The 26,263-nt window shown below is 31.9% G+C and overlaps 1 protein-coding gene and 2 pseudogenes across 1 annotated transcript; all 3 read right to left on the bottom strand.

Annotated features, from left to right (window-relative positions):
- Positions 1–4,457: 4,457 nt before the first annotated feature.
- On the bottom strand, positions 4,458–7,687 carry LOC120169469 (annotated as a pseudogene).
- Positions 7,688–8,448: 761 nt separating this feature from the next.
- On the bottom strand, positions 8,449–10,623 carry LOC120169470 (60S ribosomal protein L38-like). Its single transcript, XM_039177600.1, has 3 exons — positions 10,512–10,623; positions 8,735–8,918; positions 8,449–8,558 (listed from the first exon to the last, which is right to left on the bottom strand). Exons 1-3 carry the CDS (start codon positions 10,512–10,514, stop codon positions 8,536–8,538), a joined length of 210 nt encoding a protein of 69 aa, XP_039033531.1. The 5' UTR covers positions 10,515–10,623; the 3' UTR covers positions 8,449–8,535.
- Positions 10,624–16,230: 5,607 nt separating this feature from the next.
- On the bottom strand, positions 16,231–17,813 carry LOC120169468 (annotated as a pseudogene).
- Positions 17,814–26,263: the final 8,450 nt, after the last annotated feature.

Here is a 26,263-nt window from a genome sequence, read left to right as displayed (position 1 = left end):
CTTTGGCCAATTCAATTCACCAACAACACAATTAGTGGCTAACTTTAGATCCAGTATTGTTGAACAAACGATGACGCATAGCATATTCTACATCGGTCCCAGTTCCAATGCCAGTGGTGGATTGATTCCATATACAGCTTTCGATACTGATGATGATGATATTACTGAAGAAGAAGATGAACCGCAATTACATCCGCGTCATACTCGTCGTCCACCATGATGCAGAACTAGTGGACATAAGTATTATTAGCTATTATTTATTTTGTTATTCAAAACTGAAATATTTGTACTAAAATATTTTATTCTAAGTTAATAAAAATATTTTTTGTTATGCGAACTATTTTATTATTTTGTACTAAACTATTTTGTTTTGAGTTAATTAAGCAATTGCAGTTTATCAAATAATTTTTAGTTATGCGAACTATTTTCCATTAATCGATTCATCTTGGGAGTTATTTTTCTAATAAATTAATAAATATGTTTCAGTGAAAACAGAGAACAAAACAACAATGAATAAAAACATACTTGATCATTCATTAACCATAAAATAAAATATCATCCAATCATTTCTAATATGAAATAAAGGGGTTTATGGTGCGACTAACATCATCACAAAAATATTCATTAAGTACAAACCCTTAAAATATAAGAAATGAAGAGCAAGAGGAATAAAAACTCCTGGAACAGAGATCTGCCGTGACATCATACCACCACCATGACTGCTCTAGCGAGCTAGCCTCTCTCGAGAGCCTAACAGTTGCTCCCGCGAAGCCTGGCTATGGAGAACACCAAGGACGGATGAGAGGAGGAATAGTGGAAAAGAGGTGATACAACCGCCTTTATCCAAACCTTTCATTTAAGGTACATGTCTCCCCTCCTTTCGGATGATATAATGTGCTATTTATAGTGAGAATTTTTAGGGTTTAGTGCCCTTGAAATTTCCACAACAACCCTTGAATTCACACCTATTGTATGAATAACATGACAGCTAACAGTGGTCCCAAATCCTTAGCAGGGGCAGGGATTCACGTGAGGTGCCTTGGACAGCTGGCCAAGCGACATCAACAATTTTGTCTCGTACCGCGTCAAACTTACGAGATAAAACTCATCGTGACAAAAATTATTCCTCGCGGTCTTCGTCTTCAGTTCCTCTGGCCCTAGCATAGAATTTGTCTCGACAAATAAATTCTTCATCGTCATTTACTATCACCTACATCATCACAGCCAACACAACCATTCTCATCAGCAGCATCAATTTAATCAAATAAACTTTTCCGCAACAAAAACTTATCCACCACATGCAAGTATGCAACAATGTCCTAAATGCAACTTAAATGGTATGTCAATGACTTTTATACAATGAGTAACTTAAGTAAAAATACCTAAAAAAGGCTAAAATATAATATTTTTACGGAGTTATCACTCCAAGTGAATTTCTTTTAAATGATTATATCCAACTAAGAGCAAATACAAGAGTAGATGTACAAAGTCCCCTAAGCGGTAAAGTGTATTCTTGTTATTTTGAAAATGATTAAATTTTATTTAATATGTTAAGGGAAAAAAATAAAATTGGTAAAGGGTTAGATTATAGTCAGTTTTTGTCAACAAAATCCGACCTGAAAATATATACCCTTCATTTGAACTCGATTTGACCCGAAAACTGTATATCCTATGTCCGACCCGACCAGACCTGATAATATATATTCTCCACCCAACTTTGACCCGGCCCATTTTTAGATTATAAATCTGATTCGACCCGACCCGACCCATTATAAATTAATGATTTATTTAAAAAAATAATAATTTTTTTAAGAAAATTATATTATTATCTTCGGGTTGGGTGGGGTTAAAACTCGAATTGTTAAAAAAAATAGATTGGATCAAGTCGGAATCCGATAAAATTACCATCCATAATTAAAATTTTGAGCTCATATTATTAAATTTCTGAATCCAATGCGGTCGGATCAAATGGGATTGAATCACAAAATTATTATTCCTAAAAGTTCACAAGTTGAAGTATCACTTGTCGATGGTAGTACGTCACTTTGCTGTTCAGATATCTCTCTTGATAGCTCATGTTTTGCTTTCAATCCAACCTCTGTAAAAAAAATTCCATTTTCTTCAAATTATTATTATTATTTCGAATTCTTTACCACATTTAATTCAGAAATGAAATATATATATATATATTATTTATTTTAAAATAAACTATATAGAGAGAAAGTAAGAAGATTAATTTTTTTACCACAATTTAGAAATGAAAAAATATTTTTTCCATTATTTTTTACCATTTTCTTCAAATACCATTTAGTTTGATCCATAATTTTATTTATTTTAAAGAAATTAAGAAAATTATGAGGAAATAGGTTGGGTTTTGGACCCAGGAAAAAAATATCGGTCAAGTTATTTTAAGCTATAAGAAATCCATATAATGCTGAGATCTTCTATTTGAGATTTGTAGGGCCCTTTTTGACATTTCTGGATTGAAGCTTGGAATGGGCATGAGACTCATATTCGACGGATTTTGATCTGATTTTAACGGGTCAATTTAAAAAAAATTATTTTAGGATTTTTTAGATATTATGTTTGGGTCGAGTCAGATTTGAGTTTAAGGTGAAAAAGATCTTATCCGACTTGACCTAAAAAAATATAATTTTAATTTATATTTTTAGGGATAATTATAATAAGAACCTTCTATATATATTATTTTTTTCAATTAAATCTCTATTTTTTTATTGAATAAAAGTAATAATTTTTTATATATATATTATTTCGAGTCAGATCAAATTGAGTTCGGATTTATCTAAAAAAGATAAGACAGGTTCAGATCGGGGAAGGGTGTACAATTTTTTAAATTGGATTCAAATATATAATTTTTGGGTCAGGCCAAGTAATCGAAAATCTGACTTAATCTAACCCATATCCATCCTTAATTGGAGCAATTATTTTTAAGGGTACTGTACAATATTTTTCTTCATGGGAAAAAATAAATCAATTAATGTCGGCTGCAACAAATAAATGAAAATAATGTTAGCAAAAATTTATATATAATCTTATTTGTCGAAGTAGACCCCAAATTAGATCTCCCCATCTAACTTGAGCCTATTTATTAGAATTTTAAGACCCACAGCTAGACACGGCATTAATGTCATAAAACTTGAAACAAGTGACCAAACTTCACAACCTTAAGTACATTATTAAAACACATTATATTTTCACTTTTTTAATCATTTGAGGTGAATATAAGGTATCATATGTTAAGAATCTTTTTTACCAGTTAATAACGCACACATACTATACAAATGCAAATATTCGAATTTGAAACCTCTAGGGAGAACAACAGTCTTTGAAGAGTGGAAAACGAGCAAAGCGGGTGCGGATACCCCTTTTCTCATCCCCAATTTCCCGTACCCACCTAATATTTTGTATCCACCACCCACGATAGGTAAAATTTTTAAATCCACACCCACCCGTGCAAGTATATTCTCAAATCCACCTCCCACCTACTACTCAACTGGATACTCACCACTTATCTCGTACCCGACTGCAACCGTCCATACCTACTTAGCAACAAATTCACAAATTATATAAGTGACGATCTCCAATTCTAAAAATATTTATACCCTAACATTTGGTTAAATTATAAGTTATGTCATATAAAATCTTAAGATTTACAGAATAATCTCTAAAATTATACCTAAATTTATAATGATCCAAAATTTATATGGTAGATAGTTAGTGGGTGCGTGGATGCATGACGAGTAAGGTCTCAAAACCATTCCCTACCCACTACCCAATGACTTTTAACATCCACATCCACACCCGCACAGTACCCACTAAATTTATACCCATCCACACCTCAATTGAAGTAGGTACGGTGCGAAATCCACAAAATTGTACCCGTCTGCAATCCTACCGATGAAATTGTTAAAAATAGCATTCCCTATCCTCAAACCTCAAATATGAACCATAGGACGACGATGTCGTCAAAAAGATTAAGGATTCTGCAATATTCATAAGAATTTCCCTTCCTCTAAACATGGTAAATTCGGGATCTTAAGGGTCCGATTATTCTGCAAGTCCAGAACTCAAGCCAAGGAGCGAAGAAAATGGGAAACAAGATGAAATGCAAGAGATCCATCGAACAAGTTTATTTGAAAAACTCCAGAACTCAAGCCAAGGAGCGAAGAAAATGGGAAACAAGATGAAATGCAAGGGATCCATCGAACAAGTTTATTTGAAAAACCCGCAAAACCATATCGAAACAATCGAAGGATTAACCCGAATAAGAGGACTAGGTTTAATGTAACCTTCACATCCCCCCGCCCCACCCAGAAACCAACAGAGTCATAGTGAAACGATGATGAAATGCACTTACTTGCATCACGCCCTGTAATCAGTTGCTTTGAGAACTTATCTACTTTTATTCGATCACAGCAAAAGTCTGCAACTACTAATTAACAATTGACAAAATTTAATTTGCATTTATACTAGTAAAATGTGTGCGACAAGTACCTCAAGCATCAAGATTTTCCAAGAAATTGCAATGGACAAGAACAGTACAAAGCTTCACTTCGATATCTCCCCACTTTATAATAATGGAAAAGATAAACCAATTATGAGTTTGGACTCTGTAATCAATTATTGTCTTCCTTTCACTTGTCTTCACAATCACAACACCCTGCTAAGCGACTTGATAAGTGATTTTAGATTCTTTCTTGTAGACTTGTCGCCCGTGAATCCCAGTATATCAGGACTTATATTCTGAAAAGGTAAAAAAAGAGGCAGGGCATATGTGAATTCGAAGATTTAAATAAACAATTGAGAGGAATGCTAGTAGCTGGTAAGAAAATCTCTACCTCGATATTCTTCAAAGTGAAAAACAGAGTATAAATTGATTTTTGAATCAATTCCGTATTCTCAGAGGTCATAATGGATGAATGCACCCTTCTGCAAAGAAAGTAACTGTAGTTGTAAGCTCATACATATAAGATGACGAAGGCTGCCAAGGCAACAAATGAAGGGGCCAAATCTTATTTTCACGTAAAGTGTCTTTCTTCGCCTCACATCATAATTAGTATAGATGAAATTCAAAGTGTCCATACTGATGCTTCCACATTACTAATAATTTATTGTCCCAAAGCATTTTTAAATTTGCTACTCCAAATTCAAGGATTTGGTATGAGTTCGCGATGCAACATCTACAACTGACTTTTAACGGTAGGAGCAAGGATAGATACCTCGGTAGCGGGAGTTCAGATCTTTTAGTCCTTCGGTTTTAGAGGATCAAAGTGAAATAAGATGAGGTGGTGGCTTGTAATTATTAAGGGTCAAGGTTGATTGTAGCAGTAATATAATGCTAACTGTTGAACACAATGGTAAAATTATAAAAGACTCCATAACACGGCATGGAGGTGGAAGGTGACCATGTAAAATGTAAGAACTACGATCATTGTTTGAAGCATTTCCGGACATCACCTAGAAAATAAAAATCATGAAGCACCACCAGACCTTTTATTTACCAGAATAAACTTTTTGAATTCATGCTAGAGTATTGAAAAAATACTCATAATATGTTGGCCTAATGCTTTGTCTGAAAACAATTCTTAGTTATAGCATGTGGGAGCAACTCCTAGGTGACAAGCACATCATAATAAAATTATAGTGAAGAAAGAATAGAGAATTCACCTCAAATCCTCAGAGGCTTGTGTTAGGCTTCTGGTCAAATTCTCAACCTCCTATCATGAAGCTCGGCCAACAAAGGTTGCACATCTTCGGCTATGGCTTCAATCTGAAAAATCATTACATCAAATTCAAAATTTTGACTCATGAGAATCCATCAAAAGTTCAGTTTAGAATCTTTATCCAATCAATTAGAGAACAGGGAAACACGTACAGGCATAAATTATTATATTTATGCACCTCATGCTACTGTGTGGGTGTAATAATAAATCATTCAAACAGAACTCAGAGTACAAAAAAGAAGAGAAAAATATAATGTAGCTGATCCATTCACTTCTTTCATGCTTATAATAGAACTATGAGCAATATAGTTTAGAAAAAGAAATTTCATCAATAAGACACAAAATGTAACAAAACATTGCACACCTTTCTGAGCAGGGGCTTTGCATTCTGAATAACAGAAGCAACTTGCTCAGCAAGTGCATATGTGTTGGCAATACCTATTTCCTCCATTTGACTAGCAAGATGGGTTACAATCCCTACCAATTCATCCAGACTTACCCCTGGTTCCCCCTTTATCTTTTGCCTATCACATACAATTAAGCCTTCCTTAATGCAGTCAGCATCTAGAGGTCACACTGAAGGTGACGGAATTGGATCCGTTGGTGTGATATCAATCAAAGTTTCCATCAAAAGGCCAGATTGGTTGACCTCAATCAGCGAATTTCGACGTATAACAATCTTATCATCTTCAACCTAAGAATGATGGAAACAAAGTTGGTGCATACACAAACAAAACCACAAGAAAATATTACAGAAAATTTGTTATCCTGAAATGTACCTCAATAACTGCTTCTATACTTCTCAGGGAGGGATTAACACGTACAAAATTGCCTACAGTCACCCCTCTAATCCTAACAGGTGTTCCAGTGCAAATACCCGATGCTTGAGCAAATTCAAACACTGCTAGGTACTTCCGGAATTTCGAACGAATCTGAAAGCCCCTCAACCAAGCCAGAGAAAGTGCAAGAAGCACAGTACCTGACACAAGAAACAACCCAACCCCACCTTCTAAGGAATCACTCAGTGGACGTAAAGCTTGCCTCCAAATATTCCGAGGAATATCTACAGCAAGTGGATTCTTTTCCTCTGAAGAACAAGGTGGCGGGTTATTCTCAGTACTAGCAGACATAACTCTAACTTTTGCCGACCTCGGTTTAGGTGGAAGACATGGAACAATTCTCCGAGAAGAATGCGGGATGGCGGTCAAAGTTGAAGACGACAAAGAAGGGCATGTTGGAATCTTGAATAGTGTATTTCCAACCATTTTCAGAAATCTGAAAGCCAAACGCTATGAATACTAGTATACTACGCAACCCAAACTGCTAACAGTGCTATCCCTTTAGCTAAAATACAAAACAAAACAATAAAAATTCTCTCTAAATGTTCAGCAGCCAAGGCTTCCATTTAACTGAAAGGCAACACAATTGATTTGAGATTCCATCAGTTCAACGAAGAATACAGCACAGAAAATAAAAACAAAAATTGAGGTTAAATTGAATACTTAGAATGCCATCAATCACGCTTGAAAAAAACAACTCCAATATCTATTAAATTCAATTCACAGCGGCTTAAAGGGGAAACGAAGAGGAAGAAAAAGAAAAAAAAGGGGGGAAATGAACTCCTTAAGATTAAAAGGAAAACCATCGCATTTTTTCAATGGAACAATTACAAGGCAAATAACAGAAGATCACATCAAATTATCACTGATAGGAAGTTACGAAGCTAAGGTTTCAAATAGAGAAGCAGAAAGGAAAAAAAATAGAAAAAATTAAAATTCACAGTTAAGAGATATCTTACAAATTTTCTTAAAATTTTCTCGTTAACCAAACACTTTAAAAGGAAGATTTAAGGTTTCGTGAGTACTTTCAGAGCTGGCTAGGGCTTTCCCCTTCACGAATCGGAGACCGTAGTTCAGTCATTTTGTTGGAAATGAAGAAGACAAACGAATCGGAGACCTAAAAGTATATTAAGCCTTGATTTTTTTGTTAACATGACAATCATCTCATCCACGTTATTACTTTTTTTTTTCTTTTTCTTTTTCCTCTAAAAATAAAATTTTTATAATTTTATAATTATCTCACATCGATGTAATTTTTTCTTGACATCTTTTCTGATCACTCAAGACATTAACGAAATCATCTCGTCATCTCTTACACTCTATTTATTTAGATTTTACCTAAATCATTCAAACTTATGAAATTTAATCATGAATCCAAAATTTGTGAAATTCAAAATCACTATAATATATAATCCACCATCCGAGTAAAGTGAGATATAAAAGTCACTTCCTCATTCTCCTTCACCTCACTATTCAGATTAAAAAAAATGTTTCATTAACGCAACTCTATTATTTAAAAGTTTATAATTTGGTCATCACATTTTAGAAAGACAATATCATAAAACCCCTATAACATTCGAATAAATAATTATTTTAACTCACATTCTCTTTTTGGCTTTAAAGCTTTTAGGACAAAAATTCCTCTGGCTGGATGAAAACCATTGATTAACAAATGGCTTTCGGTATTAAAATCTTAAAATATTAAGGGTCAAAATGTTCCAAAAAGAAAAAAATAAGGACTAAAGTGATTATTTATTCAAATATCATGGGTCTTTTACCCTAAAATAAAATATTGGGCTAGTAATTTCGTCCATAAAAACGCCAAGTAAATATTCCATTACAAAAAGCTTTTGAATGTTGCAAAACGAAATGCAAGAAGTAAACTAGAAGTCAAAATCCAGTTTTCATTTCCCATTAATGGAGCTGACAAAAGCTTAGGGCAGCTGTAATTTTCACAGGTCTTGAACGGTCAAACCTGCAAACATGAAATCGATGAGAAACATGGTCAAGACCAAGGACCTTGAAATGCTTATCAACTTGATAAGAAAGATCCTAATTTCCGGGACCGATCATGTTTGTTCGTTTAAAATATCGACACCGATTTGAAAAAAAAGATAGGAATGAAAAAAGGGCTCCTGCATGGCAAATTACCTGGTGGAAGAGACTGCTTCAATTTGTCGGCCTTCTCGGCATCTGACACACAAAGGGTGTACAAGTATTTCGAGCAGCGGACCTTGAACTTTACAACATCTTTGCTTTTCTTGATCTTTACCGAGCGGGCGTCTTTCCTTCTAGCAGTGAGAAGGAAGTCCTTGATCTCATGAATTTGCTTAGGCTGTGCATCACAATATGATAAAGAATAATTGAATCATAGGAACTAAAGCTGAACCAGAAAACCAAGTCCTAAAAGCCTAAATCCTATCAAAACCGAGCCGATTAACAACTCGAATACAACCAAGGAACAATAAGAGAACTGCACATTCAAGCTAACCAAACTTAACGGATGCTATAGAAATTATAATTTAGCAAGACTACAACAAACATTCCAAATGTTTCAACTTTATTCAAATTTTCATCAAGCAGAACCAGAAAATCCAGTCCTAAAAACCTAAATCCTATCACAACCAGGCCGATTAACAACTTGAATGCAACCAAAAGAACTGCACATTCAAGCTAACCAAACTTAACGGTTGCTATAGAGGACATTATAATTTAGCAAGACTATCACAAACATTACACATATTTCAACTTTATTCAACTTCTCATCAAGCAGAACCAGAAAATCAAGTCCTAAAAGCCTAAATCCTATCACAATCAGGCCAATTAACAACTCGAATACAACCAAGGAACCAAAAAAAACTGCACATTCAAGCTAACTAAACTTAACGGATGCTATAGTGGACATTATAATTTAGCAAGACTATCACAAACATTCAAAATGTCTCAACTTTATTAAAATTTTCATCAAGCAGAACCAGAAAATCAAGTCCTAAAACCTAAATCCTATCACAACCGGGCCGATTAACAACTCGAATACAATCAAGGAACCCAAAAAAACTGCACATTCAAGCTAACCAAACTTAACGGATGCTATAGAAGACATTATAATTTAGCAAGACTATCACAAACATTCCAAATGTTTCAGCTTTATTCAAATTCTCATCAATTTATTTCCATCTTTCAATCAAGCTTTCATCAAACCAGACCATCCTACCACTAAATGATTTAAAATAGTTAGATAAATAACTTTAAAAAATAGGGTAAACTACGCACCTAAACTATCAATTTTAGTTCGTTTTACTACCTATACTTTCAATTTTTTCAAAATAATACCTAAAATTTAATTTTTGTTTCATTTTAGTATCCTACAGTTAAAAACTTAACGCATTTAATACCAACTATCAATTTTTGTCCGTTTTAGTACCTAAACTTATAATTTTTTTTTTCAGAATTTAACGTTAAAATTTGAACAGAACACAAAAATGAAATAAAAACTAGACTATAATTTAGGTACTAAATGCGTAATTTACCCTAAAAATAATGGGATTGATAGTTTTAATATTTTCAAGCAGACCAAGGACAAAGTATACAAACTTAAAGGACAGCAATTTATCACAATTTATAAAACTACCCTCTTAAGGGAAAGATCACATCTTTCCAATGTATCCAAAATACACAACCCAAACTATTTCAGTATCATTTATAAGAACCACTTCAAATTTCAACCCAGCTGCACTAAGAAAATAAACGGCAAGAAAATGCAACAAGTAAAAGCCAAATACAAGAAAAATAACGAAACAAATTAAGAGAAGAGGATATGGAGGATAAACAATCATCATCGAGAAAAAACAGTGAGCCATTGGGTATTAAAACAAAATCAGTTTCGGGTACCTAATGAAATAATTGAAGACAAATCTTTTTAGATTACCATTTCCGATTGACGCTTCAGGGGAGCTCCTTCAGTTTGCAGGGAAACCCTAAATTTTCCCCTTGTTTGTTATATGGAGGCGCTCAAGAAAAGCCTAAATTTTTCGCCTCGTTTGAGCCAATTTGAGGGATTATATTACGTTGAGAGTACTACCCAACAACCTGATTTTAAAAGGCATAATGATAAAATTTGCCCCAATCTTTACAAAATGGTCATTTGTTAGAGTAATTTGATCACTAACATTTTATTTTAGGATAAAAAATCCATAACATTTAGTAAAATAATCATTTTATCTCTTATTTTTTTTATTTGGATATTTTAATTCTCAACGTTTTATTTTAAGTTAAAAAAATAGCTTAATACCAAAATAAGTGTCCAAACTATATCGTTTCCCCCGAATAGGTGCCTAAACTATATTTTTACTCATCCAGGTGTCTAAAGTTATAAATGTTACCACTTTAAGTGTTTAACGTTACAAACTTTACCACTTTAGGTGCCTCAATCTTAACGGCTGTTAAAAAAACTCGTTAAGTGACACGTGTCACAATCTGGTAATTTTTAAAAAATATTTTTTTTATAAAAAAAAAACTTAAAAATATTTTATTTTTGAAAAAGCTCCATTTTTTCTAAAATACCAAAAAACCCCAAACTCTTAAAATCTCTTATTCTTGTTCTATTTACTCCAACCACTGATCATCTTCGGCCACCCATACGTCGCCGACCACCCACTAACCGGTTATAATTTTTAGTATCGTCTCAAAACCTAAAATTCTCAAATCCCTAAATTTCAATCCATACTCCCTAAAATCCCAAATATCCAATCTCTTAAATTTATTTGATCGATCGTGGTAATCGACCATTTAACCGACTATGGAAATCAATCCCTTGACCATTTGATCAACTGGTCGTTTGGCCATGAAATTTGAAACCACGAAGTTTGTGACATATGTTATTTAACAGGCTTTCTAACAGTCGTTAGAAATGAGACACCTAAAGTGGTAACGTTTTTAACTTCAGACACCTAAAGTGGTAGCGTTTATAACACTAGGAGCATAGATGAGTCAAAATAGTTTAGGCACCTATTCGAAAAAAAGGGTATAATTTAAACACTTATTTTGATATTAAGCCTAAAAAGATTCATATTTTAGAGCGTTAATTGTATGTTAACGAGTGATTTTCATTTATAAATGGAGTTTTTTACCTCAAAGTGAGATGTTAGGATCCAAAATGCTCCGAAAAAATAAGGACCCAAATATCCATTTTGATAAACGTCGTGGGCTATTTTTAATATTATGTAATTTTTAAATTAAAATGTTATAAAATGAAGTATAAAGAAAAAGAGGTTAACATAAAATTAAATTAATCCATCCACCCTGAAATAAAAATTCAATTATAATTAGTTATGATAAAGTAAATCATAAAATATTATGTAACTTGAAATCATCTCAAAATAAATAAAAAATATTATAGGAATTAATAAAACGACATCAATAGTAAAAGAGAATATTGTTATTTTTAGATATTATAAGTTTAAATAGTTAGATATTTAGGGTGTATCACCGCCATCAATTATTAAAAATGATTCTGAACAAATACGATCTTATAATCTTTTGATTCAATAAAGAATCCTTCAAGTCCAGTTTGATTCAACAAATACGGTCTTATGCTTCCCATATATAATTTTGATCTTTTATACGAGAGATACATAATATATTTCTTGTTATCATCCCGTATTTAGATTTAGAAACAGAAAATTTATGAATAAATATTATATTGTAATATTTTCTAATACCGAAAGGTATATAATTTAATTTTTTTTAAAACTAAATAGGAATAAAATACATGTCAATTGTATAATATATTTCCTTTCCAATGATAGAATAATAATTCAAGCTGGGCCAAGCTTTATAAAGCTTTGTTGCATGTTTTTGGCTTATGGATACTCTACATTATTGTATTTGCTGATATAAATTAAATTGATTTGAATAATCAAATATTGAATATAAAATATTTTAGTACTTATTAATTTAAATTATTTTAATAGTCATTAGGAATAAAATTTTAATTTTCTCACTAAATAAGAATTATTTAAAAAAATTATTATATGGAAGGTGAGTGATTATAGGGATGAACGTAAGATTTTGTGTTAGGGGACGAGCTTGAACTTATAAAATTTCAGGGGTGAATAAAATTTTAGGGAGACAAAAATAGATTTTTAATAGAAAATACATAGAAAAAATTTAAAATATATAATAATTTTAAATTTTTAAGGGGCGACTGTCCCGTCAAGCCTAGGTCCATCCCTGGTGATATATATATATATATATATATATATATATATATATATTGTAGGGCTAAGTTTTGGGAAAGAGAAATATTTATAATCAAAAAATAAAAAATTAGGGAAGATGAGCAAAATAAAAAGAAAGGAAATAGTAAGGGGTTAAACTAAAAATAAGTCCCTAAACTATTTTTATTCAAAATAAACTCTTAAACTATTTTTTGGTCAAAATAAGCCCCTAACTATGCCCCATTTTGCTTTAAGTCCCTAAACTACCTTGGATCAAAATACGTACCTAATTTTGTGTAACATGCAGCATCTTGCTGACTGAAAAAAATTCTATCTGAAAAACGTCAAAACTTAGAATGGTTAAATATGATAGTTTAAGGACTTATTTCGACCCAAAAAATGAGTTAAGGATTAAAGTGAAAAGGGGGCAAAATTTTGGGGTCTATTCTTGCTTTAAGCCGATAAGAAATGAACAAGAAAGGGGTCTGATGTAAATCTAGAAAAGTTGATCTCCACTACACAATGTTGGAGTAAAGCAAGAAGAGAATAATGGTAAGTAAAGGCAAAAAAAATATGCTGTTCGAGTCATTACACAGAGACAATGGTAGGCAAACATGGGATTTGGTTGGTATTCTTGTGTTTGCCACCAATGTCTCTTCTTTGGCCCCCCTTTTCACTTTATATCAGATGGTCTCGACTATAAGATACTACTTTATTAAATCGATTATTTAAAGTTATAAAACAATCATTCGACTATAAAATGTTACTTTATTAAGTCTCTCAGCTATTAAAAGTTACTAAATGGTCACCCGACTATTCATTATGTTTCAAAGTCATCATTTTCGTTAAAAAGTCGACGATTGTCTAAGCTGAACATTAGTATGATGACTGAGATATGATAGTCGTTTGAGATTATGAGATCAGATTTTTATCATATCACAACCAGCAGGTTAATGTTCAACCCAGAATATCATCCATTTTTAACGAAAAATGTCGATTTTAGAACATAATGAATAGTTGAGTAACCATTTTGTAACTTTTAATAGTCAATGACTCAACAAAGTAACACTCTATAGTCCGAAGATCATTTTATAACTTTTAATAGTCGCTAATCAAAGTATTTTTAAAAAAAGTCTTTCGAGAAAAAATCATAAATAAAATAGGAGAATTTTCACAGAGGTCGAGAATAGAATAATACAAGATTAATATACGTTAACAACTCTATATCTAATCACAATCTCTAATAACTATTAACAAATATAGTTACTTAATTATAAAGAAAACTTGCAAAGCAAGAAATCTAGTCGAACTACACTTTTTGCTCAGTCAACATAAAATGGAATAAATTTTGTTCTTTCAATTAAACAAGATTTCCTATTTTTTCTAATTAATTCGAGTCAAATCGAATTTAAGTCAAACTCTAACATTAACTCTGTAATAGATTGACATTGAAAAAGATTTTATCCTAATACATGTTCATCATATCATGTTGATCATAAGGATGGCAATGGCATGCAAGCAATCCTTTGGATATTATTTAACTAGGGTTCGTTTTTATATTTTTTAATAACAAAATAAATATTAAAAAAATTCAAAATTGATAAATTTATTTGTTTGGATATAAAATCAACGTAGAATTTAAATTTTAAATAAAATAATTTTCTATTATATGTAGGGATAAATATGGGTTAAGTCAAGTTGAGTTGGACCAGAGTTTTTACTAACCCAAACTTGAGTATTTTACCCTTCCGCTCGTCATCTAATTTGACCCATGTTAGGGAGGTTTTATCTAATTTAAAACTCGACTTGTTTTTGGGGTAAAATTTACATCTGACTCGACTTGATACAAATATTTATATAATTTTATTTTTTTAATTGTGAAGATTCATGTATTTAATAGTGAGACACATTTAATTAATAATTAATGTAAACCTTACTAATGAACAATAATTCTATAAAACAAAAATAAAATTATTAATATTATAAACTAAAAGAAAGAATTGCAAGAATATAAAAGATGAAAAAAATTTAATAATGTTTTATAGTACAAATATTAAGGGTAAAAGATAATGATAAAAATTTTAATATAAGATAAATGAAAATGATAAATGGATAAATAATGATAAAAAATAAAATAAAATTCATTTTTTATCAATATATATAATAAGTCATATAAAAGGATAAAGAAAATGATAATAAGCTTAGTTATTTTCTTTTTTAATGGAATAGTTGATATTTTAAAAATTCATTACTTTCTGGGTAAATTACACATTTAGTACCTAAACTATCAATTTTAATCCGTTTTATTATATAAACTTTTATTTTTTTCAAAACCATACCTAAAATTTAGTTTTTGTTTCATTTTAGTACCCCACCATTAAAAACTTTAGTTTTTGTTTCATTTTAGTACCTCGTTCAAAAGTCAACGTTAAGTTTTAAAAAAAATTGAAAGTTTAGGTACTAAAACGGAACAAAACTGATAGTTTAGGTACTAATCGCGTTAAGTTTATAGTGATGGGGTACTAAAATAAAATGAAAATTAAACTTTAGGTATGCTTTTGAAAAAAATTAAAGTTTAAGTACTAAAATCGATCAAAACTGATAGTTTAAATACTAAATACGTAGTTTGCCCTATTTTTTTTTTTTATCTCAATCAATAATTGTCATTCAAGTTTTGTACCGAATGTAATGTAAAATTAACATAATTATATATATATATATACGGGTTAAGATCTAGTAACACAATATAAAATTCTTTAGTTTTACACATATTTTTAGGATCGTTGGATGAGTGAAAATAGATGGTTAAGATCGACTCCTTGTTTTTTTTTCAGTAAATATCTCCTCATTTCCTACTGTTAATCTTAATCATATATTTTTACTAATCCCACGATCTTAAATCTGTGTAAAACTAAAAGAGTTTTACATTGTGTAATAAGATTTTATCCATATATATATATATATATATATATATATTAGGATTATGATTATGATCCACCTACACAATGAAAAACTCTTTAGTTTTACATAGATTTAAGGCCGTTGGATGAGTGAAAACAAATGGTTAAGATTGATTTCTTATTTTTTTCCTAATAAATATCTTCACATTTTAATCTCAACCACCTGTTTTCACTCATCCAACGGTTTTTCACATTTCTTACTGTGAGTCTCAGTCATATATTTCTACTCATCCAACGATTCTAAAACTAAAATAATTGCGTGTGTATATATATAATTAATGAGAGATACTGTGCATATTGTTACATTTTTATTGCAAACTTATAATATATAATAATTTTATACAAAATTCAAACACCTTCAAATAAAAATAATGATCTAAACCAGAAAAAAGATACATCACAAACTCCAAAGCATAAAGCTGAAAGAAAAAAAAAGTAGACAATCACATACGCAAATATGTGTATGATTTATACGAAAAGATCAAAACAAAGAGATGGAAAAAAGCAATGAACTCCATCTGCATGTTCTGTTTTTGCTTCCAAATTGTTGCATAAATGCAGTGCCCAAATGATTCAGTTTCTTCTAGGGTTTCCATGCCGATACCCATACCACTGGTTCTTCTTTCCATATTAAGTAAAGTCCTGTTTCATTTTGATGCGGCTGTGCCACTGCCCATCCGGCCTTGTACCTTTTTAGCAATGCCTTGACGTCGTCCGCCACGTCGTCACTGAACCCGACTGGTGAGAACGATTCGTTGAGTCTTTTGGACCATTGCTTCCCTCTTTCCCTTCTCTCGCACTCGCCTTCGTTGTTGTTGTTGTCTTGGTCGTCGTCGCAGGCTAAAACCCTCACTATGCTCCTCGAGCACTCTCTCTCGAGCGTGAGCTTCTCGTTGCTCGTCGCGGCGAAGCATTCCTCGAGCATTTCGAAGTAGAGGGTGTAGAACCTTAGGCATTCTTCGAAGCATTTGACGAATTCGTATCGAGTGCTCGTGAAATCGGCTTCTTCCTCGACGACCGTCACGAGTTTAGGTCCAAGTGACCGGAACGTTCGGATCACGGTGGCTCTTTCCTTGACGGGTACTCTTCGTAAGGCTCCGATACAATTCACTGCGACGGCTTCGTCTTCGAGAACACCGAGGGCCTCCTTTGTGAGTTCACCTATGTTATTTAGGCCAGTTATCACATTAAACTCAAAGGGTACACCCATTAACCTAGCGAACTTCTCCATTCGCTGGCTTATTTCCTTCATCACCGATCTTACGATATTGGCGGTAACGACGACGGTGAGCTTCAAGTGCGGCGTGTCGTCGTTTCGAGTGGCGAGAGCTTCGAGCAAAGTAGGCCATTGAGTGCAAAGGGTATTGCTTATGTCGATGATGTGAAGCTTACGCTCACCATCTAAGGCTTCCAAAATTGCACCATTGGCGGCTACGTGACCAAAAGTTGTCCATGGACTAACCTCTTGGAACTTAAGGATCAGCTTCCGAGCCGAGTCGAACGAGTGGCTCTTCTCGGCGACGGACGTTAGGGTTTTGAAGCACCGGAGTCCCGATTCCGTCGCCTTGCAGAACAGTGCCTGCAAGAAATACGAAGCTAGTTTCTGATCACAGTCTCCATAAGGGGAAGACAACTCGTTCAACATCCAAAGAAGGTGATGGATTTTGCTAGAGTCCTTGTCGGAGATGGCCCTAGCACATTCCTTTAGAAGCCTCGATGCCCATTTGTTACCCGCGCCACTAGGCTCCCCGTCACCGCTGCCACCGGCCGAGTAATCCGATGAACGACTTATTGACGTGTGGCTAGTTTGAGGCTGATGATGAAGATTATTGTTGTTGTTGTACATGTCTACCGTTACCGATGACCATTGCTCGAGCTGATCGACCGGCTGAAGTGGAAGAATCGGGTGGTGGCTTCGCCGTTTCAAGTGAAGAGAGCTCTTGGGAAGGCCCCCTTTGACTCTTTAGACACCTTTGCAGAACTCAATTTCATTCGAGTTCAGAAATGGCCAAGTTCAAAGCTTTGAATTCTAAAATATTGCCCATACTATTATATTTAGGGTCATGTCATTTCTGTGTAAAAATAATTATGGTTACTCTTAAGGATATGGATTCAAATACTATAGATATCAAAAGTGTGAGCGTTCAATATCGAAAAATTGAGAAATATTTTTGAACATATATTATCTTGTACTTACCTTAAATTAATAAAAAAAATCATTAGCGTACTATATAGAAATATATTTATTACATTTACTTGCTTAAGTATTATATATATATATATATATATATATATATATATATATATGTTGAGGTGCATAATGAATAAATAATTGGAGCTAAGCTATAGTGAAAAGCAAGTATATGGCTTTCTATGCAATTTCTAAATATAAATTAGGTAAATTACGTGTTTAATATCTAAATTATCAGTTTTGATCCATTTTAGTAACTAAATCTTAAAATTTTCATAACCATACCTAAAGTTTATTTTTTTTATTTCATTTTAGTATCATGTCGTTAACACTTTAGTTTTTATTTCATTTTAGTACCCCTTTCAAAATTTAACATTAAGTTTTGAAAAATTGAACGTTTAGGTACAAAAAAAAGACCAAAACTGATAGTTTAGGTACTAATCGCGTTAAGTTTTTAACTACACAATATTAAAATGAAGCAAAAACTAAAAAATTATGTATGGTTTTGAAAAAAATGAAAATTCATGTACTAAAACGGATAGAAATGGATAGTTTAGGTATTAAATGTGTAGTTTACCCTATAAACTTTAGGTATGGTTTGTTTCTGTTTGCTTGAAAAAAACTATGCATTGTCCTGATTTGGAGAATTACAAAGAATTAATGTCGTTGAAGAAAAAACAAGACATTTAAAACAAGGTTCCAACGTCACTACAAAAGAAAACTATTTTTTTATTATTAACGGAACATTTCATCCAAAATAATTTTGGATAAAGTACACAAATGGTCCCCCGACTATAGGATATTAAAAGTTACAAAATAGTCCTTCAACTATAGAGTGTTGTTTTATTGAGTCACTCAATTGTTAAAAGTTACAAAATAATCACTAGACTATTCATTATGTTCTAAACTCGTCCTTTTTTGTTTTAAATTAGCGATTGTCTAAGTTAGACATTAACATGATGATTAAGATATGATAATCATTTCAGATTATGAGATCAAAATTTATCTTATCATAGTTAGCATGTTAACTTTCAACTCAGAATACCATCCATTTTTTGACATAAAAGGATTAGTTTGAAACATAATGAATAGTCGAGTGATCATTTTATAACTTTTAATAGTAGGGGGACTCAACAAAATAATACTCTATAGTCAAAGGACTACTTTATAACTTTTAATAGTCGAGAAATTTAATAAAACAATATCCTACAGTCGAAAGATCATTTGTGTACTTTACCCAACATTTTTTTTTATAGAATTGTCTTTTTTACTAGATTCTATTAACGGAACAAAATATTCATAGAAAAACTAAGCACATTAATTGGTTCGGAATAAAAGAAATTTTGCTTTCCTCCAAGGCTACATCTCTAATTCAAGCAATTTGGTTTTTTATTGTTCGATTATTTATTAGGGTAAATTATGCAGATATTCCCTTATGTTTTCGATCTGACCGACTTGGTCAACAATTTAAAAATTAAGGGGGAATCGTCTTTAATGTTATCGATCCGTTCGATTTTAGTTCTTAATATTATCAATCCGTTCGATTTTAGTTTCTCAATCGTTAACTCTTGTTTGATTTTAGTCCGTCAGCCATGTTAGAGACTTAAACAAAAGGGGGTAACGAAAATTAATAGATGAAGGACTAAAATCGAACGGATCGATAATGTTAAGGACCGTTTCCCCTTAATTTTTAAATTGGTGACTAAAGTCAGACATACCCTAAACATAGGGACTGCATGCATAGTTTACCCTAGAAAATAAGACCCATTTACATGTGTATTTGTCGTTGTCCATCCTATTCAGATTTTTGTTATTGTTAACATATTTTTTTACATATACCACATATGTATATCGATTTTTTAAGAAGAATACAGACTATTGAAAATAAGGATAAAGTACATAAATTGTCCTTGACTATATGATACTTCTTTATTAAGTTCATCAACTATTAAAAGTTACAAAATGATCATCCAACTATAGAATGTTGCTTTGTTGAGTCTCTCAACTATTAAAAGTTACAAAATGGTCACCCGACTATTTATTATGTTCCAAAATCGTCATTTTCCGTTAAAAAGTTGACGATATTCTGAGCTGAACGTTAACATGTTTACTGTGATATGATACAATCTGATCCTAGAATCTCAAACGAATATCATATCTTAGTCATCATGCTAACGTTCAACTTAAACAACTGCCAATTTTTAACGGAAAAAGGATGAGTTTGGAACATAATAAAAAGTCGGTGACCATTTTATAACTTTTAATAGTCGAAAGACTTAATAAATTGGTATTCTAGTCAGGGACTATTTGTATACTTTACCCTAGAATAATTATGCATAGAAGATGTAGACGCAGACAAATGAGGGTGCAAAATATAGGTAAGAGTGCTAAAACGTTTTTTTATTAAGCTAAATTGATTATAAATTAGTATCTATTCTATTAAATATTCTCAATTATTTGACAATGAACGTTCTCAATCACCCTGCTATAACTGGTGGTGCTCGAACCTGTAACCTCTTGGAACAATAGAAAATAAGACCCATATGCATGTGTATTTGTCGTTGTCCATCCTATTCAGGTTTTTGTTAACACATTTTTTTTACATATACCACATAGTTTTCGAACAATTATTCATATAGATCCTTACCAAAAATAAATATTTTTTCCTTTATCATATTTCAATTTTGTGAGAGCTCTTGAGAGACTTGAGTATCACGTTCACTATTTTTTTGGATGATTATTTCTCTCTACTTCAATCATAAAAGAAGGTATCCCATCATTTATAAAAACACATCTCAAAACATTCACTTCTTTGTTTATGCACATGGATGGACCTAGATGGTAGCGGGCCTCGACAATGTCGAACGTAAGATTTTATGTTAGGGGATGAATTTGAACTTTTAAAATTATAGGGGAGGCGCGAACTTGAATTTTAGGGGACGAAAAAAATTTCAATAAAAAATACATAGAAAAATATAAAATATATAGTCACTTTAAAATTTCAGGGGAGGGCAACTACCCCTTGGTCCATCATTGGGCCTAGGGATGGAACAAATGCATAGAAAAATCTGTTTTCACCCCATGAAATTTTATAAATTTAAATTCGCCCCTAAAAATAAAATAATGTGTCTTTCCTAAAGTTTAGATTAGGAGTAGTTCTCACAGTCCAGGGTCAGGACATACCTAAAACCCAATTAGGATTTATATATGATTTTATATATTGTCTACCAAAACTAACCACGATAAGATTCATATGTTAAAATTTTAATGACAAACCCATTAAGTACCACCTTTTTAAGGATACGTACATGAATTAAAACAAGTACAGAACCTATAAGAACCCTAATTTTCTCTTTTTAAATAGCTCTTTACTCTCTTTTTCCTATAGCATACTTGTTCGTATGCTTTTATAGCATAGTTTTATCTATAGTTATGATAGTTTAACGTTCATGTTGCATTGATATAGTTAGATCCTTTTTACGATAATTTACCAATGTACTCATAACACTTCGTGGAGCAATTTGTTATATCAATTATCTCAATCTCCATGTTTAAATTAATATTACATATAATTTTGAATAGAGACATACAAATTATTAATGGTTATTAGGTTTCTTGAAGATGAAGTATGCATTTAATAAAAAGTTTTAATTCAATTTTTGGGTAAATCTTGCCTTTAGGATGTAACTGATAATATGCTTGCTATGCTATGTTATTTTTTGGGTAAATTATGTCTTTAGTATATAAACTATTAGTTTTGGTCTGTTTTAATATCTAAATTTTTATTTTTAAAAAAAAAACCATACCTAAAGTTTATTTTTTGTTTTATTTTAGCAACTCGTTGTTAAAAATTTAACGACATTGCATTTTTATGGGTAAATTAATCATTCATCCTTCAACTACCTTCTCACTTCTATTTTGGTACTAAAGTTTAAAAAATTTCAATTTAAGTACTCAACTTTCAAATTGTTCCTATTTTAATCACTCTAATTTATTTTATTAATACTTTTTACGACATGCCATTTTTTTAATTATTTTATTAATATATAATTACAAATAATAAATAAATTTAAAAGTTAGAGTGATTAGATTAGGAGCAATTTGAAAGTTAAGTAATTAAATTAAAAAAATTAAACTTCATGACCAAAATAGGATGAGAAGATAGTAGAGTGATGAATGATTCAATTTACCCATTAAAAAGGTGTCTGTGCAAATCACCCGTTAAGTTTTTAACAGTGAGGTACTAAAACGAAACATAAATTAAATGTTAAGTATGATTTTAAAAAAATTGAAAGTTTCATTATCTCATTGTAGCATAAAATTCCTATGCATCTAAGGATTTGGATATGCATTGAATCAAGATGATGTCAACATACTTATTAGTAAATAGGGGTGTTATTGTAAAGGAATAAAACATTTATTCCCATAACAAAATAAACAAATGGCATTGGAATCCCATATTTCTCGATTGGAACTACATAACTCTAAAAGAAACCTAACAAACAACATATTTTATGTTGCTAATACCAACAAAGAGATGATGATAAATGCTATAGCACTTGATGTAGACTATAATCATCTGATGTTTTTGTTTTTGTTGTTGTATTTCTGGTTCTTAGGGCTTTGTCTTTATTAATCCAGATCAACCCATGCTTAGGGATGATAATTTCACCCACATCTGACGGGTTCCGACCTGATTCAACGCGAATATCTGATTTTTTTTCAAAAAAATCGAGTACATATCGAGTCAGGTCAACTTTTTTAAGGGATGAAGTTGGGTTCGGGTAAAGGGCGAAAAAACTCCGAGCCAATCCAATCCGAGGATAATAATGTACTTTCCTTAAAAAAATATTATTATTTAAATTAAATCCTTAATTTACATCGGGCCGGAGTCGGGTGGGAGATATATATTTTCAAGTCGGGCTAGAGTGGAGGGTGCATATTTTCGGGTCAAGTCGGATTGACCAAAACCCGACCCTAACCCTACCCGTTGCCATCCCTACCCATGTCATACACCTAATTTTGGTGAATAAGTCTCACAGCGGAAATTTTCTGCATACACAAGAACTCGAACTCGAGATTTACTGTAACAATATCAAGCTACTTACCACTTGAACCAATCATGATTAATATAATTATTTGATTTTAAGTTCACCTAAATGTGCCTCAACCATACTATATTTATGATTCTTTTATGCGTAAATATTATTTACATGAGAGTTTTTATTGATTTTATTTATATTCCATGATGGAAATATATATTTTAATGGACATTATAATGTTATTATTAATGTGTGGTTGGAATATAGTTGCATTTTATGAATAGACCTTTAAAACATTAATCTAATCACTTTGCCTTCCCTTCCTCATAACCTCTTCAGCATGTCTAATTTTATATTTTGTTTCAAGTTTTTTTTAATATTTTATTTTTGATTAAGTCCAAAATTGCATATTCAATTAGTATTTGAGACAAAAATATTATTTATTTATTGATTGAGCAACTTTATAGTTGGATTATTACCATCATATATTCGATAGAGATTAATATAATATTTCATAAATCTTATGAAGGGTGAATCAAGCCCGTCGATCAATTTGAGCTTGACTAAAAATAAGGGTGTTACTTTTTTAAGTCCCTAACTATTAAAACTTATAGAATGATCCCCTGACTACAAAGTGTTGCTTTGTTGAGTCCTCCAACTATTAAAACTTACGAAATGGTCATCCAACTATTTATATGTTCCAAACCCGTCATTTTCTATTAAAAATTGATGGTAGTCTGAACTATACGTTAACTTACTGACTGAGATATGATGAAATTTGATCCCAAAATCTCAAGCAATTATACAACTCAAACGGTTTTGGGATCATATATTACCATGTCTCAATCAATAGGTTAACATCCAGTTCAAACGACCATCAATTTTTTAACGAAAAATGAAGAATTTGGAACATATGAATTGTCGGGTAATAATTTTTGTAACTTTTAATAGTCAAGGGAATCAACAAAGCAACGCCTTATAGTCGATAGATCATTTATAACTTTTAACAGTCAAGAGACTTAACAGAGAAATACCCAATAGTTGTGGAATCATTTATGTATTTTATCCTAAAAATAATTTGGAATTAAAGTTACCGACCTATTCATAAATCTCGAAAATTGCAATAACTTACTTAAAAATGTGGATTTATAAGCATATTGAAAATATAGATTTGGAATAAAATGGAATCAAATTAAAGATTATTCCTTGGGTAATGATGAGACAAAAAGACAAATGTTAGAGGGGATCTTTTCTTTGATGATGATTTTTATGTCCATCCCATTCATGTGGTCCCATATTTTGCACCCTCGTTTGTTTGCATCTATGTTTTATATGCATAATTATTTCTAGGGTAAAGTACACGAGTAGTCCCTGACTAGGATACCTCTTTATTAAGTCATTCGACTATTAAAATTTATAAAATCATCCTCTGATTATATAATGTTACTTTATTAAGTCCCTCAACTATTAATAGTTACAAAATGGTCACCGACTATTCATTATGTTCCAAACTCTTCATTTTCCGTTAAAAATTGGCGGTTGTTTAAGCTGGACGTTAACATGATGAACGAGATATGATAGTCGCTTGAGATTCTAGGATCAAATTTTATCATATAACAGTCAGTATGTCAACGTTTCGCTCAAAATATCGTCAACTTGTTAACGGAAAAGTACGAGTTTGGAACATAATGAATAGTCAGGTGACCATTTGTAACTTTTAATAGTCAAGGGACTCAACAAAGTAACATTCTATAATCGGAGGACTATTTTGTAACTTTTAATAGTTGAGAGACTTAACAAAGAAGTAATATATAGTCGGTGGACCATTTATATACTTTACCTTTATTTTTAATAGTTTGTCTTCTTCTTAAAAAAATCGATATACCTTAATTATTAAAAGGAGGAGGATGTTTTATTTTATGTTGTGATTTTAATAGATACTTATTTAAATCATTGAATATATTTAGTATCTAAACTAAGATGTATATTGCTTACTCCAAGAAGGGTTTTCCTGGATTCAAAACTTATTCAATCATGGTAAAAGGTAATTTTTGTCTTTGTAGTAGATCCAATTTATCATTTTCGTCCTTATCGTATTTTCGCATCAATTTAACACTAGAAGTTGCTCGATTGCATCATTCTATATCCTACCCCTAACTTAAAACCCTAAACCCTAAAGCATAACCCATAACCTCTTAACCATAAACCTTGAACCTTAAATCCAACTTAGGATTTATAGTTTAAGGTTTTAAGTTAGGAGTAGGGTATAGAATGATGCAATTGAGCAACTTCGAGGGTTAAATTGATGTGAAAATACGATAGGGGTGAAAATGATAAATTGAGCCTATTACAGGAGCAAAGGTGACCATTAAGCCTTTAATCGTATTTATAAGATAACATTCAACTCCCAATATTTGTAATCTATACATCTAAAGATTAATGTATTATATATTTTTTTATTAGTTTGGAGTGGTTAGAAAAATAATATCTCTTCTTTCTACAAACCCTAAACTCACCTAATAGACGCAAGTATAATCCTTTCTTCGTTCTACAAACTATGACATTATATTGCCAACTCCATCTACAGAACACAACCTTATATTTTTCTATTGTTTAATTCAAACTTCCTGTTTTTGCATACAAATTTTCATAGATGAGGGATGCAGAAGAGGACATGCAAAAGCAAATGGATCAAAATTGATTGAGTGGTGAATCAATGAAGCTTCTTTGTAAGCAATTTGGGATGTGAAAGGGTCATTTTGTAATGAAATTCAAGTTGTGGGGGAATTGGCAAACACAAAGAGAGCCACATGATCTGCTAAAAGAAAATATTAGGTACAACTTTAAGGGCTTTGATTTTGATGTTACTGCCTTCCACAAACTACAAAATTGTCCGTTTTTTAGGGTAAATTAAGTGTTTAGTATTTAAATTATCAATTTTATTTCATTTTAGTACCCATCATTAAAAACTTAACGGACGGACTAACGGGACATAGCTCCGGTGACGGATGACCAATCCGAGTGATATACCATGAGAAAATGACGAGGCAACCAACATAGTCTAGTTTCATGCTCATCGGACAGTTGACGACGAAGATCAGAGGATGAAGAAGTCGAAGAGTCTATCATCGATTTGGGAAGATTGAGACATTTTTCGGTGTAACGGAGGTTATAATCACATTCAAGGGGTAAAAAAGGTACGAGATGGAATTTTGGGCTTTATCGGCCGACGAATACGACGGTCAATGACTGTTAAATTTTTAACGGTG

This window comes from Hibiscus syriacus, unplaced genomic scaffold, assembly GCF_006381635.1.
Source record: "Hibiscus syriacus cultivar Baekdansim isolate YM2019G1 unplaced genomic scaffold, ASM638163v2 tig00111769_pilon, whole genome shotgun sequence".
Taxonomy (NCBI): Eukaryota; Viridiplantae; Streptophyta; class Magnoliopsida; order Malvales; family Malvaceae; genus Hibiscus; species Hibiscus syriacus.
The sequence above is the reverse complement of the archived record's forward strand: the minus strand, read 5'-3'. Positions and strand labels throughout refer to the sequence as shown.